This window comes from Budorcas taxicolor, chromosome 18 (genome assembly GCF_023091745.1).
Source record: "Budorcas taxicolor isolate Tak-1 chromosome 18, Takin1.1, whole genome shotgun sequence".
In the NCBI taxonomy this organism is placed as follows: Eukaryota; Metazoa; Chordata; class Mammalia; order Artiodactyla; family Bovidae; genus Budorcas; species Budorcas taxicolor.
This window is the reverse complement of record NC_068927.1, coordinates 59,489,802-59,506,013: the sequence shown is the minus strand read 5'-3', so window position 1 is coordinate 59,506,013 and position 16,212 is coordinate 59,489,802. Positions and strand designations below refer to the sequence as shown.

The window sequence follows — 16,212 nt, the reverse complement described above, 5'->3', positions numbered from 1 at the left end:
GGGCTTTTCAAATTTTCAGGCCAAAATGTCTCTGTCACGATATACTCTATCTTTGCTGTGCAAAAGCCGCACAGACAATATAAGACAGATTGGCATTGCTGGTTCAGTCTCTCCTTCTATAGTCAACTTCTCAATTAAAAGCTAAACACCAGGATAACCAAGGTCCTACAGTATATCACAGGGAGCTATATTCAATGTCCTGTCATAAATCATAATGGAAAAGAATATTAAAGAGAATATATATATATAACTGAATCACCTCGCTATACAGTAGAAATTCACAATGTTGTAAACCAATTATACTTCAATAAATTTAAAAAGAAAAACACACATACACAAAAAGATAAAATATAGATGGTTTGGAACTATTGCCCTGGGATGTACGGTCTTCTGTCGCTTCCTTATGAACCCGAAACCTGATACAGACACCCTCATGTGACGACCCAGGCACACCCCGCCATCACTGAGCCCCGAATTAAATCCCCAATCTGAATCCGACACTGCGATCGTCGTCAATACCACCTGTATACCCTGCAAGCGGAGTGATCCACAGAACCCCAAGCCTTGAAAACTGGAAGAAGAGCACTGATCTCTACAGAATCTAATCATACTGACCCCCAGGACACCCCCAACGCAAACCACAGACAAACGCCGCGTCTGGTTCCCAAATCCAGTACCCACCTGGTTCCCCTTACATATAACCACCTCGGCACTTCTGCCGTATGCCTCTGCCCTCTGAAGATAATCCCAGGGGTCCAGACAGCACCAACTCCACGCATCACCTTGGGCGAAACAACACCACTACTGTGACGACAAAAAAAAAAAAAAAAAAAAAAAAGGAAGAAAATCCAGGGACAAAAATCACACACTAAACAGATTTTCCCGAGACTGACTGGAACCTAAACGCCCTCCTACTTCGGCGAACTGCTTTGAAGTCTAGACCTGTCTACGGATGCCGAGGTGGATCTAGGCTGTTACTGGAGCCAATGAACCAACTTCCGTTACGTCCTAGACAGGCAATATGTCTGCGCCCAGATCACAACGGCCCCCAGGAGGGCGGCCATGTTGGCACGCATGACATACGGAAAGTCAGGGATGGATTTGGAGGCCAGGAGCTGGGATGGCTGGGGGGTGAGGAGCCACTGAAATACTCTCATTTCCTCATCACATTTCGACTCTTGCCGAAAACAGGTAAGTTTTCAGTCTCAAGCTTCGTGAGGCAAAAATAATGCCGGCTAAGGTGATGCTAGAGGGATTGGGGGCAGGAGGAGAAGGGGACGACCGAGGATGAGATGGCTGGATGGCATCACTGACTCGATGGACGTGAGTCTGAGTGAACTCCAGGAGATGGTGATGGACAGGGAGGCCTGGCGTGCTGCGATTCATGGGCTCGCAGAATCGGACACGACTGAGCGACTGAACTGAACTGAACTGAAGGTGCTTTCAGAAGGCTAGTCATGGAAGTAAATACGGCCTCGGCATATATTATCCGTATTTTGCATAAATTTTTGTATAAATTGTATAAATTTTTATATAAACTATATACAATGATATACAATGTACAATTTTGTGTAAGTTATATACGTAAATTGTATAAATTTTTGTATAAATCCGTATTTTTATACTTTGTATAAAAAAAAAAAAAATTCCAGAGAGGTAGGAGTTCACTGGTTGGCTTGGCAGTGAAGAACACCCTCCCAGAAAGGGAAGAGAAAATACACTGGGTAAACTGACTCCAAGGAGAGCTTCCGGAGGGAAAATAGCTTGCAAGAAGCTGATTTTAAGAAGAGAAAAAAGATTTCCAGAAACTGCTACAGTATGGGGCTGGCCATTAACGAGGGAAAAGAGCGGCAGGTGCTACCCACGTTGTGACTGGGGGTGGGGGCTCAGGAAAAGGCCACCAGAAGTGAGGCCATTAATGATGTGGAGTCAATGGGAAAAGCTCGACCTGAATCCATCCTGCCATAACAGAAGGGTGGTGATGAGGACAGTAACTCAAGATTTACAGCAAAGAACGTGAAAATTAGGTGTGCATCAGGCTGTTGTGAAACTAGGCCGTGGTTAAAAGAAACAGTCCTGGAATATTCTCTAGTTACCAATATTTTGATAGGGGACTTCCTTTAGTACTTCAGTGTTGGCTCAAATCGTATCCAGAAAAGCTTGGGGTGGAGAGCCTTCCCTATTATTACTAAAGCATGCATATGTGTGCTAAGTCACTTCAGTGGAGTCCCACTCCTTGCGATCCTATGGACTTTAGATCGCCAGGCTCCTCTGTCCATGGGATTCTCCATGCAAGAATACTGGAGTGGGTTGCTTTGCTCTCCTCCAGTAGATTTTCCCCACCCAGGAGTTTGCTGTCTCCTGCCGGAGAAGGCAATGGCAACCCACTCCAGTACTCTTGCCTGGAAAGTCCCATGGACAGAGGAACCTGGTAGGCTGCAGTCCATGGGGTCGCTAAGAGTCAGACACGACTGAGCGACTTCACTTTCACTTTTCACTTTCATGCATTGGAGAAGGAAATGCCAACTCACTCCAGTGTTCTTGCTTGGAAAATACCAGGGACGGGGGAGCCTGGTGGGCTGCTGTCTATGGGGTCACACAGAGTAGGACATGACTGAAGTGACTTAGCAGCAGCAGCAGCATGTCTCCCACATTGGCAGGTGGGTTCTTTACCACTAGCTCCACGTGGGGCTTCCCGGATAGCTCAGCTGGTTAAGCATCCACCTGCAATGCAAGAGACTCCGGTTCCATTCCTGGGTCGGGAATATCCCCTGGAGAAGGGATAGGCTGCCCACTCCAGTATTCTCTAGCTTCCCTTGTGGCTCAGCTGGTAAAGAATCCTCCCACAATGTGGGAGACCTGGGTTTGATCCCTGGGTTGGGAAAATCCCCTGGAGAAGGGAAGGGCTACCCACTCCAGTAACATTGGACACGACTGAGTAACTTTCACTTTCCACCTGAGACACCCAATAAATTATTATTACTAGGCTTTTTCTTCAAAGGACTTATCACTTGGTGACTTAGTATCTCTTGACTGTCTCTTCTTCACTATTCTGTAAGATCCGTAAGGGGTATTCCCTTGCCTGTGCTGGTCTCTGATGTATCTTCAGTGTGGAGTACAGTGTCTTGCACAGTGTTGTTGCTTTAAAATATATCTGAAGGAGTGAATTGTCCAATAACCCAGCATTTCAGATTGAATTCCAAGACAGCCGCAGCATGGCAAATTTCCATTTCCTTTCCTGTGAATAAGACCCAAATGTTTATAACTTGGATAGGTGGATAACTACAGGGTAGTTAGGAAATTAAGGGAAAGTAGGGCTTCCCTGGTCGCTCAGACAGTAAAGAATGTGGGAATCCTGGGTTCAATACTGGGTCTGGAAAATCCCCTGAAAGAGAGCATGGCAACCAACTCCAGTATTCTTGCCTGGAGAAGTCCACAGACAGAGGAGCCTGGCGGGCTATAGTCCATAGGATCACAAAGAATCGGACATGACCGAATCGACTTAGCATGCATGCGCTCAGGATAGTGAGAGGCCAACAGCCCCACTCTCAGAAGAGGGAGAAAGAAGAGAAAGCACATCTCAGTTCAGCAGGTAACAGTGAAGCTGGAATTTTTGAAATGGCAGCAGCTCTCAAGAGTTTTGAGATCTTTGCCCTTTAGATAAAGTTTTTTCATCACATCCTTTAAGAATGTCACCTCCCATCTCCTATATTTTCCTCCATTCTTAGACATGAAACCAGTCAATCCTAAAGGAAACCAACCCTGAATATTCACTGGAAGGACTGACGCTGACCCTCCAATACTTTGGCCACCCAATGCAGAGAGACGACTCATTGGAAAAGACCCTGATGCTGGGAAAGGTTGAGGGTAAGAGAAGGGGGAGGCAGAGGATGAGATGGTTAGATAGCATCACGGACTCGACAGGAATTTGAGCAAACTCTGGGAGATAGTGAAGGACGAGGAAGCCTGGCGTGCTACAATCCATGGGATCACAAAGAGTTGACATGACTCAATGACTGAACAACTTGGAAACTGCAGTTCTTGTCCTTTCTATCTGAGGATCCTCTTTCATTTTGCTTTTCCCAGTTTATATTGAGTCTCTAATCACACACAATTTAGAAGACAGCTATGTTATTTAGAACTGCCTTCCAGTGGCTCACTCCCTTCAATGACAAAAAACTGATTAGTCCATTAGCTTGTTCATTCAAGTCCCAAATAAATAATTGGTTTTTATTTTTCTGCGCTGGGAAATATAACTTTCTAGGATGATGGAAATGATGACAGATTTCTCTCAGTATGTACGTTTCAGCCATGTTACTCAGTCAGTTCAGTTGCTCAGTTGTGTCCGACTCTTTGTGACCCGTGGACTGCTGCATGCCGGGCTTCCCTGTCCATCACCAACTCCTGGAGCTTGCTCAAACTCATGTCCCTGAGTCAGTGATGCCATCCAACCATCTCATCTTCTCTTGTCCCCTTCTCCTCCTGCCTTCAATCTTTCCCAGCATCGGGGTCTTTTCTAATGAGTTAGCTCTTCAAATCAGAGGTGGTGAAAGTATTGGAGTTTCAGCTTCAGCATCAAAGGACAATCAATCAAGTCCTTCCAATGAATATTCAGGATTCATTTCCTTTAGGATTGACTGGCTGGATCTCCTTGCAGTCGAAGGGACTCTCAAGAGTCTTCTCCAACACCACAGCATCAATTCTTTAGCACTCAGCCTTCTTTATGGTCCAACTCTCACATCCATACATGACTACTGGAAAAACCATAGCTTTGACTAGACAGATCTTTGTCAGCAAGGTAATGTCTCCATTTCTTAATACACTGTCTAGGTTGGTCATAGGTTTTCTTCCAAGGAGCAAGTGTCTTTTAATTTCATGGCTGCAGTCACCATCTGCAATGATTCTGGAGCCCAAGAAAATAAAGTCTGTCAGTGTTTCCGTTGTTTCCCCACCTATTTGCCATGAAGTGATCAGACTGGATGCCATGATCTTAGTTTTCTGAATGTTAAGGTTTAAGCCAGCTTTTTCATTCTCCTCTTTCACACTCATCAAGAGGCTCTAGTTCCTCTTCGCTTTCTGCCATAAGGGCCATGTCATCTGCATATCTGAGGTTATTGATATTTCTTCCAGCAATCTTGACTCCAGCTTGTGCTTCATGCAGCCCAGCATTTCACATAATGTACTCTGCATATAAGTTAAATAAGCAGGGTGACAATATACAGTCTTGACTGTGTGGATCACAACAAATTGTAGAAAATTCTTGAAGAGATGGGAATACCAGACCACTTTACCTGCCTCCTGCAAAACCTGTAAGCAGGCCAAGAAGCAGCAGTTAGAACTGGACATGGAACAACAGACTGGTTCAAAATTGGGGAAGGAATATGTCAAGCCTCTGTATTGGGAAAGATTGAAGGCAGGAGAAGGGGTAGACAGAGGACAAGATGGTTGGATGGCATCACTGACTCCTGAGCAAGCTCAGGAGATGGTAAAGGACAGGGAAGCCTGGCATGCTGAGTCACTGAACAACAATATATCGGAACACCTGATGTATAGAAGGCCAAGGGGATGGGTTTGGGGACCAGGAACCAGGGATGAATGGGATGATGACAAGCCAGTGAAGTTATCTCATTTGCTGGCACTTAAGCTGTTCAGAAAATTAGTAGATTTTCGGGGACTCAGGTTTGCAAAGCAAATAAGGAGCTACCTAAACAGGGTTCGACAGACTAGGCAGAAAAGTAATAGTGCCATGGCCTTTATTTTACACTTTGTAATATAAAAGGAGACCCAAGTTCAAGCCCTGAATTGGGAAAATCCCCTGGAAAAGGGAATGGGTGCTTGGAAAGATTGAGGGCAGGAGGAGAAGGGGATGACAGAGGATAAGATGGCTGGATGGCATCACCGACTCGATAGACGTGGGTTTGGGTGGACTCTGGGAGTTGGTGATGGACAGAGAGGCCTGGTGTGCTACAGTTCATGGGGTCGCAAAGAGTTGGACACAACTGAATGACTGAACTGAACTGAACCCACTCTAGTATTCTTGCCTGGAGAACTCCATGGACAGAGGAGCCTGGTGGGCTACAGTCCATGTGGAAAAGACTCGTCAGAGCCCCTTGGATAGCAAAGAGATCAAACCAGTCAATCCTAAAGGAAATCAACCCTGAATATTCACTGGAAGGACTGATATTGAAGCTGAAGCTCCAATACTTTGGCCACCTGAGGCAAACAGCTGTCTCATTGGAAAAGACCCTGATGTTGAGGAAGATTGAAGGCAAAAGAAGAGGGCAGCAGAGGATGAGATAGGTAGATAGCATCACTGATGCAAGGGACATGAATTTGAGCAAACTCTGGGAGACAGTAAAGGACAGAGAAGCCTGGCATGCTGCCCTCTATGAGGTCACAAGAATCAGACACGACTTATCCACTGAACAACAATTAAAGAGGAGGGAGATGAGTTTCAACAGGGACTAAGACTTCCGGTGTTGGTACCCCAACAGAGAACGAACTCCTGGAAAGTTAAGTTGCTAAGTCCATGGACTGTGGCCCACCAGGCTCCTCTGTCCATGGGATTCTCCAGGCAAGAATAGTGGAGTAGGTTGCCATTTCCTTCTCCACTCCTGGAAAGAGAAATGGCAATACATCTAGTAAACAGACATCCCCAAAAAGCTTTGTAGGAAAATTTCTCTCAGGAAGTATCTTTTAGGTCAGAATAAGATTTCGAGGAAGTGACACAGTGTGGAATAAGTCATCATGTTTCAAAAGAAAAGAGCAGCTGGTATGAAGCTTAAATTTTTTTAAATATAAATTTATTTATTTTAATTGGAAGCTAATTACTTTACAATATTATATTGGTTTTGTCATACATCAACATGAATCCGCCACTGGTGTACACATGTTCCCCATCCTGAACCCCCCTCCCACCTCCCTCCCCATACCATCCCTCTGGGTCATCCCAGTGCACCAGCCCCAAGCATCCTGTGTCATGCATTGAACCTGGACTGGCGATTCGTTTCACATATGATATTATACATATTTCAATGCTATTCTCCCAAATCATCCCACCCTCGCCCTCCCCCACAGAGTCCAAAAGACTGTTCTGTACATCTGTGTCTCTTTTGCTGTCTCAAATACAGGGTTATTGTTACCATCTTTCTAAATTCCATATATATGCGTTAGTATACTGTATTGGTGTTTTTCTTTCTGGCTTACTTCACTCTGTATAATAGGCTCCAGTTTTATCCACCTCATTAGAAGTGATTCAAATGTATTCTTTTTAATGGCTGAGTAATATTCCATTGTGCATATGTACCACAGCTTTCTTATCCATTCGTCTGCTGATGGACATCTAGGTTGCTTCCATGTCCTGGCTATTATAAACAGTGCTGCGATGAACACTGGGCTACACGTGTCTCTTTCAATTCTGATTTCCTTGGTGTGTATTGCTAGCAGTGGGATTTCTGGGTCGTATGTCAGTTCTATTCCAGTTTTTTAAGGAATCTCCACACTCTTCTCTATAGTGGCTGTATTAGTTTGCATTCCCACCAACAGTGCAAGAGGGTTCCCTTTTCTCCACACACTCTCCAGCATTTACTGCTTGTAGACTTTTGGATAGCAGCCATTCTGACTGGCATGAAATGGTACCTCACTGTGGTTTTGATTTGCATTTCTCTGATAATGAGTGACGTTGAGCATCTTTTCATGTGTTTGTTAGCCATCTGTGTGTCTTGTTTTTTTTTTTTTTTCTTATGGATCATGTTCCTTCTTATCTGTATCAAAACTCATACTGAACAATGAGTTGTAGGTTGCAAAAGAGGATTTACTTTCGCACTTGTTTGTTAAGTCTTTGTCCACAAATTAAACAAAAACAAACACAAGTGCTACTGTAAAATACATTATATACAGTGGTGATGAAAATGATATTTGAAATACAGGTAATTAGGAAGGGAAAATTAAGTTATTACAGTACTCAGCATTTCACACTAAACTCGTCTAAGTAAAACAAAAACAGGAAGTTGTAGGTCCCCTAAGGTGAAAAAAAATTTGTTTATGCAAACTTTTCAAGATTACAATCTGTTATTTGATTCAGTGCTCAAATGGTACCTTTAAGTTCTCTTACCTAGAAATAAACCATCATAGGCAAAAACAGTAGGACTTTTGTTTATTATTTGTAAAGTCAATCTCTGCAGTAACAGCTTCAATTTTTTCTACATAATTTTTCTTATAATTACTACTTCAAGAATTTCACAAATCTGTTTAAGTATTCTTTATTTTCTTACAGGGTTTTTTCCCAAGGCTGGCCGATATAGACACTTATCTTCGCTTTTATTCTGTTTACCTTGTCTGGTATTTCTAATCCTATCTCTCTTCAGGCCATTTTGTCCTCTGTCCAGTGTTTAGATTTTGATGTTCTCTTTTTAAGCAAAGCAGTTTCTTCAGTATATTCCTCTTGATCCAAATATACATTCTTCTTCTTTGGAAATTCAGAAATTATTATGAAATAACTATTCTCCACCAACTTAATATAACATTCATCATGTTCAAGGTTTGCTGCAATCTCCTCCTCTGCTGCTGGCTCTTCAATAGGAGAGAGAGATCCATCATCATCCAAGTATCTGTATCTTCAACTATCAAGGTCTTGTTTTTCTAAATCTTCAGCAACATTCATCTGTTTCAAGGATTCCTTGAGGTAGTATTCATACTTCAGTTTTTCAAGGTAGTTAAAAAATCCTCTTGCCACTGCTTGCTCAAAGGTTAAAATTTTTCTCCAAGGTAATGGTTTTCTTCCATTTTCTGATTCTAAAAATGGGAAACCAGGTCTTTTGTCTTTAAATTGTTTCTCAGTAATTTGTGAGTATCTAGTGGTTCTCCTTCCTTTTGGTCTTCCCGCTGATCTTCCCATTGGCTTGTATTTCTTTTTACGTTTACGTTTCTTATTTTTGAATCTTTCAAAAAGAGCCTTTAAAGTCAGTGGTCTTGGCTCTATAGATGAGTCACTAGATGACTCTGTTGCCTGAGTACTTTTGGGTATGTGAACGAACTTTCTAATAGTGTTTCTTTGCCTCCGTTTAGGTGGGACAGGAACACACTGAGTTTTAAACAAGCTGCTACCAGAGGAAGAGTTGTCACTTGGATTCTCAGTTTCCACAGCTGAATCAGATGCCATTGTATAGTTAAGAGAATCCATTCTTGATCCAAGTCCCTCTCAAATTATCTTTTGCTTTCAATAGATTTCTGACCATGTAAAATCTGGTAAATGTGGTGTAGTTTCCTGCGCTGGCTCGGCACGGGCCTCTGCTGCGGACAGCAACCTACCCGGCCATAGCACTCCCTCTGTGTGTCTTCTTTGGAGAAATCTGTTTAGTTCTTTGGCTTATTTTTTGATTGGGTCATTTATATTTCTGGAATTGAGCTGCAGGAGTTGCTTGTATATTTTTGAGATTAATCCTTTGTCAGTTGCTTCATTTGCTATTATTTTCTCCCATTCAGAAGGCTGTCTTTTCACCTTGCTTATAGTTTCCTTTGTTGTGCAGAACCTTTTAATTTTAATTAGGTCCCATTTGTTTATTTTTGCTTTTATTTCCAATATTCTGGGAGGTGGGTCATAGAGGATCCTGCTGTGGTTTATGTCAGAGAGTGTTTTGCCTATGTTCTCCTCTAGGAGTTTTATAGTCTCTGGTCTTATGTTTAGCTCTTTAATCCATCTTGAGTTTATTTTTGTGTATGGTGTTAGAAAGTGTTCTAGTTTCATTCTTTAACAAGTGGTTGACCAGTTTTCCCAGCACCACTTGTTAAAGAGATTGTCTTTTCTCCATTGTATATTCTTGCCTCCTTTTTCAAAGATAAGGTGTCCATAAGTGCATTGGTTTATCTCTGGGCTTTCTATTTGGTTCCATTGATCTATATTTCTGTCCTTGTGCCAGTACCATACTGTCTTGCTGACTGTGGCTTGGTAGTAGAGCCTGAAGTCAGGCAGGTTGATTCCTCCAGTTCCATTCTTCTTCCTCAAAATTGCTTTAGCTATTCGAGGTTTTTTGTATTTCCATACAAATTGTGAAATTATTTGCTCTAGCTCTGTGAAAAATACCATTGGTAGCTTGATAGGGATTGCATTGAATCTGTAGATTGCTTTGGGTAGTATACTCATTTTCACTATATTGATTCTTCCAATCCATTAACATGGTATATTTCTCGATCTATTAATGTCCTCTTTGATTTCTTTCTCCAGTGTTTTATAGTTTTCTATATATAGATATTTTGTTTCTTTAGGTAGATATATTCCTAAGTATTTTATTCTTTTCATTGCAATGGTGAATGGAATTGTTTCCTTAATTTCTCTTTCTATTGTCTCATTATTAGTGTATAGGAATGCAAGGGATTTCTGTGTGTTGATTTTATATCCCGCAACTTTACTATATTCATTGATTAGCTCTTGTAATTTTCTGGTGGAGTCTTTAGGGTTTTCTACGTAGAGGATCATGTCTTCTGCAAACAGTGAGAGTTTTACTTCTTCTTTTCCAATTTGGATTCCTTTTATTTCTTTTTCTGCTCTGATTGCTGTGGCCAAAACTTCCAAAACTATGTTGAATAGTAGTGGGGAAAGTGGGCACTCTTGTCTTGTTCCTGGCTTTAGGGGAAATGCTTTCAATTTTTCACCATTGAGGATAATGTTTGCTGTGGGTTTGTCATATATAGCTTTTATTATGTTGAGGTATGTTCCTTCTATTCCTGCTTTCTGGAGAGTTTTTATCATAAATGGATGTTGAATTTTACTAAAGGTTTTCTCTGCATCTATTGAGATAATCATATGGCTTTTATTTTTCAATTTGTTAATGTGGTGTATTACATTGATTGATTTGCAGATATTGAAGAATCTTTGCATCCCTCGGATAAAGCCCACTTGGTCATGATGTATGATCTTTTTAATGTGTTGTTGGATTCTGATTGCTAGAATTTTGTTAAGGATTTTTGCATCTATGTTCATCAGTGATATTGGCCTGTAGTTTTCTTTTTTTGTGGCATCTTTGTCAGGTTTTGGTATTAGGGTGATGGTGGCCTCATAGAATGAGTTTGGAAGTTTACCTTCCTCTGCAATTTTCTGGAAGAGTTTGAGTAGGATAGGTGTTAGCTCTTCTCTAAATTTTTGGTAGAATTCAGCTGTGAAGCTGTCTAGACATGGGCTTTTGTTTGCTGGAAGATTTCTGATTACAGTTTCAATTTCCGTGCTCGTGATGGGTCTGTTAAGATTTTCTGTTTCTTCCTGGTTCAGTTTTGGAAAGTTATACTTTTCTAAGAATTTGTCCATTTCTTCCAAGTTGTCCATTTTATTGGCATATAATTGCTGATAGTAGTCTCTTATGATCCTTTGTATTTCTGTGTTGTCTGTTGTGATCTCTCCATTTTCATTTCTAATTTTATTGATTTGATTTTTCTCCTTTTGTTTCTTGATAAGTCTGGCTAATGGTTTGTCAATTTTATTTATCTTCTCAAAGAACCAGCTTTTGGCTTTGTTGATTTTTGCTATGGTCTCTTTTGTTTCTTTTGCATTTATTTCTGCCCTAATTTTTAAGATTTCTTTCCTTCTACCAACCCTGGGGTTCTTCATTTCTTCCTTTTCTAGTTGCTTTAGGTATAGAGTTAGGTTATTTATTTGACTTTTTTCTTGTTTCTTGAGGTATGCCTGTATTGCTATGAACCTTCCCCTTATCAATGCTTTTACAGTGTCCCACAGGTTTTGGGTTGTTGTGTTTTCATTTTCATTCATTTCTATGCATATTTTGATTTTTTTTTTGATTTCGTCTGTGATTTGTTGGTTATTCAGCAGCGTGTTGTTCAGCCTCCATGTGTTGGAATTTTTAATAGTTTTTATCCTATAATTGAGATCTAATCTTACTGCATTGTGGTCAGAAAAGATGCTTGGAATGATTTCTTTTTTTTTTTAATTTACCAAGGCTGGATTTATGGCCCAGATGTGATCTGTCCTGGAGAAGTTTCCATGTGTGCTTGAGAAAAAGGTGAAATTCATTGTTTTGGGGTGAAATGTCCTATAGATATCAATTAGATCTAAGTGGTCTATTGTATTGTTTAAAGTTTATGTTTCCTTGTTAATTTTCTGTTTAGTTGATCTATCCATAGGTGTGAGTGGGGTATTAAAGTCTCCCACTATTATTGTGTTATTGTTAATTTCCCCTTTCATACTTGTTAGCATTTGTCTTACATATTGCGGTGCTCCTATGTTCGGTGCATATATATTTATAATTGTTACATATTCTTCTTGGATTGATCCTTTGATCATTATGTAGTGTCCTTCTTTGTCTCTTTTCACAGCCTTTGTTTTAAAGTCTATTTTATCTGATATGAGTATTGCTACTCCTGCTTTCTTTTGGTCTCTGTTTGCGTGGAATATCTTTTTCCACCCCTTCACTTTCAGTCTGTATGTGTCCCTTGTTTTTAGCTGGGTCCTTTGTAGACAACATATATAGGGGTCTTGTTTTTGTATCCATTCAGCCAGGCTTTGTCTTTTGGTTGGGGCATTCAAACCATTTACGTTTAAGGTAATTATTGATAAGTATGATCCCATTGCCATTTACTTTATTGTTTTCCGTCCGAGCTTATACACCCTTTTTGTGTTTCCTGTCTAGAGAAGATCCTTTAGCATTTGTTAGAGAGCTCATTTGATGGTGCTGAATTCTCTCAGCTTTTGCTTGTCTGTAAAGCTTTTGATTTCTCCTTCATATTTGAATCAGATCATTGCTGGGTACAGTAATCTGGGCTATAGGTTATTTTCTTTCATCACTTTAAGTATGTCCTGTCATTCCCTCCTGGCCTGAAGAGGTTCTATTGAAAGATCAGCTGTTATCCTTATGGGAACCCCCTTGTGTGTTATTTGTTGGTTTTCCCTTGCTGCTTTTAATATTTGTTCTTTGTGTTTGATCTTTGTTAATTTGATTAATATGTGTTTTTGGGTGTTTTGCCTTAGGTTTATCCTGTTTGGGACTCTCTGGATTTCTTGGACTTGGGTGATTATTTCCTTCCCCATTTTAGGGAAGTTTTCAACTATTATCCCCTCAAGTATTTTCTCATGGTCTTTCTTTTTGTCTTCTTCTTCTGGGACTCCTATGATTGAATGTTGGGGCGTTTAATGTTGTCCCAGAAGTCTCTGAGGTTGCCATCTTAGGACCACCCCTCTGAAGCTTAAATTTTGATTGGGAAAGGCCACTAAAAATTAGGCCAGTGAAGGTCTGGAGACAATGAGAATGGCACAACCAGAATTGAGAGTCCAAAACTATTAAGGTCAATAGCTATTTGGCCAAGACATTAAGATAATTCCATGGGTTGAGTCTTTTCAACAAAGGATGCTGGTATACTTATATAATTATCTGCAGAAAAATAACTTCAGACCCTTAACCCTAATGATACACAAAATTTAACTCAAAATAGATCTCAGTCCTAAATATAAGAAGTAAAAGCATAAACTTAAAGAAGCAGACAGGAGACAAACTTCATGAACCTAAGGGAGCCAAAGGGTTCTGCAGCAAGACAATAAAGGCTGAGCCATAAAATAAATGAGTGGAGCTAGAGATTGGGAGAAAATATTTACACATTTAACATCTGACAAAGGATATTCAGAATATATAAAGAGTACTCAAAATTCATCAAGTCAAGTATCAAATTATTTTGGGGGGTTATGAAAATTTCTACATATTAGATCATGGTGATGGATGCAGAATCCTATTGTTAAATGTTAAATATTAACATAAGTGTTAATGTTGTGTTAAATGTCATTAACCTATTGTTAAATGTTAATACAAATATTAATGTTGTGTTAAATTGTAACACAACTTATTAAATGTTATAGAATTATACTACTGGCAAATGTTACATATAAATTATACCCATAAAACTGTTAAAATCAATTGCTGTTCTGTACTACAAAATTTATAAGATATGGACATTTTAAAATACACCAGCTATAACTGCAAAATTATAAGGCTGTTAAGGATTTTAAAAATTGGAGCTATCTGGAATATACAAGAAAAATTGTACAACAAATCTTGAAGTGATCATGTAAGAATGTGGATAATGAGAGGGTCATAATATAAACTGAACATAACTGAATGCCTTATGTTTTTCAAGTATAACCCTATTTAATGTACATCTTTTATATATGGCTCAAATTACTACCCTACTAGTTCACCCATCATATTATTACAGACACATAATATAAATTATAGATACACAAGAACATTTTATAATATGGAAATACATTTATAATGAGAAATTAAATGAGGAAACTAGATCAAACCTATTTTTTATAGCTTTGAGATATAATTGATATAATTTATACCTATTTTAGCTATGACAAACCTAGACATTGTTTTGAAAAGCAGTGACATTACTCTGCTGACAAAGGTCCGTATAGTCAAGGCTATGGTCTTCCCATTGGTCACATATGGATGTGAGAGCTTGTCCATAGAGAAGGCAGATCACCAAAAATTTGATGGCTTTGAACTATGGTGCTAGAGAAGACTCCTGGAAGTCCCTTGGACTGCAAGGAGAACAAGCCACTCAATATTAAGGGAAATTCAATGCTGAATACACTTTAGAAGGACTGATGCTGATGCTGAAGCTGAAGCTCCAGTATTTTGGTCATCTGATGTGAACAGCAGACTCACTGGAAAAGCCCCTGATGCTGGGAAATATTGAGGACAGGAGAAGAGAGTGCCAGAGGGTGAGATGGCTGGATGGCATCACCGACGCAGTGGACGTGAACTGGGGCAAACTCTGGGAGATGGTGAAAGATAGGGAGGCCTGATGTGATGCAGTCCATGGGGTCGCAAAAAGTCAGACATGACTGAGCAACTGAACAACAACCACAAATACCTATTTTAAATTTTTATTTGGAGAAAACTTTAGATTTACACAAAAGTCACAAAGTACTACAAAGAATGCATATATACCTTCATTTGACTTCCTCTCATGTGAATATTTTATATAACCCTGTTGTGTGTGTGCTCAGTTGCATCTGACTCTTCATGGCCCTATGAACTGTATCCTGCTAGGCTCCTCTGTCCATGGGATTCTCCAGGCAAGAATACTGGGGTGGGTTGTCATGCCCTCCTCCAGGGGATCTTCCTGACCCAGGGATCAGACTCAAGCCTTCTGCATCTTTTGCATTGCGGACAGATTCTTTAAACAGTGAGCCACCTGGGTAGCTCCTAGGTAACCATGATACGTTTGTCAAATTGAGATAGTACCATTGCTATGACACTCAACTAAATTAGTTTCTATTTGGATTTCACAAGCTTTTCCACTACTGTTCTCTTTCTGTCTCAGGATTCAACCCAGGGAATACTGCCTTTAAACATCATGTTTTCCTGAATTCCCTTGTTCTATGACCATTTCTCACCCTTTTCTCTTTTTCCTGTCTTCATTTTGAGGAGTACTGATCAGGTATTTGGGATATGGACCTTCTTTTAGGTCAGTCTGTTTTCCTCATTAAACAAGGGTTATCCATATTGGAAAAGACCCCTCTGAATCGAAGCCCCTTTCTAATAACATCATGTCTAGGGGTATAGGCTATTAAAGGGACAACAACGGTAATATTTGCCAGATTTTTCTACTGAAAATAGCAAAAAAAATTGACCAAAAAGAACCAACATATAGAGCTCACATCAACAGATTTCAAGATTTATAAACCTTCAGTAGTATTGGTGAAAGGATAAACCAGAACAAAGGAATACAATAGAGATCCCAAGGAGACCCACATAAGTCAATTACACTCAAGTGTTTCAGAGAGGTAAAAAGTTTATTCAAAATGGAGAAAGATAGACTTTTCAGCAAATAATGCTGGAACACTTAGAGGTTCATAGCCCCCCACCCCCCCCCCCCCAAAAAAAATGCCAGTGGTGGGGCCGGGGCGGAGTAGGGGAGGAGGCAGTGCGGGGGCAGGGAATCTCAACACATTCATCCCATAAGCCTTATACTGATAAAGAACTGATATCCAGAACAGAGTTCTTAAAAGTAAGAGCCTGCTGAGCAGTGGGCTGATTTCCTTTAGGATTCACTGGTTTGATCTCCTTGCTGTCCAAGAACAGGAACTGGATATTAAATTGCTAACCTAGGAGAGAAACCATGCTCATTAGTTTCACACCTTCTATCCAGTTTTCAATTACTGAATCTTGCAGAGCTTAACACATGTACCCTAAACCCTGACCA

At 40.3% G+C, this 16,212-nt stretch overlaps 1 protein-coding gene and 1 non-coding gene across 2 annotated transcripts; both read right to left on the bottom strand.

Annotated features, from left to right (window-relative positions):
- Positions 1 to 7,748: 7,748 nt before the first annotated feature.
- Positions 7,749 to 7,876, bottom strand: LOC128064221 (small nucleolar RNA SNORA40). The gene has a single exon (XR_008200941.1). It is a non-coding gene; the product is annotated as a small nucleolar RNA SNORA40 (small nucleolar RNA).
- A 486-nt stretch (positions 7,877 to 8,362) lies between these two features.
- Positions 8,363 to 9,181, bottom strand: LOC128063538 (TATA box-binding protein-associated factor RNA polymerase I subunit D-like). The gene is given in 1 exon segment (XM_052656316.1): positions 8,363 to 9,181. A coding segment is annotated over 1 exon segment (819 nt).
- Positions 9,182 to 16,212: the final 7,031 nt, after the last annotated feature.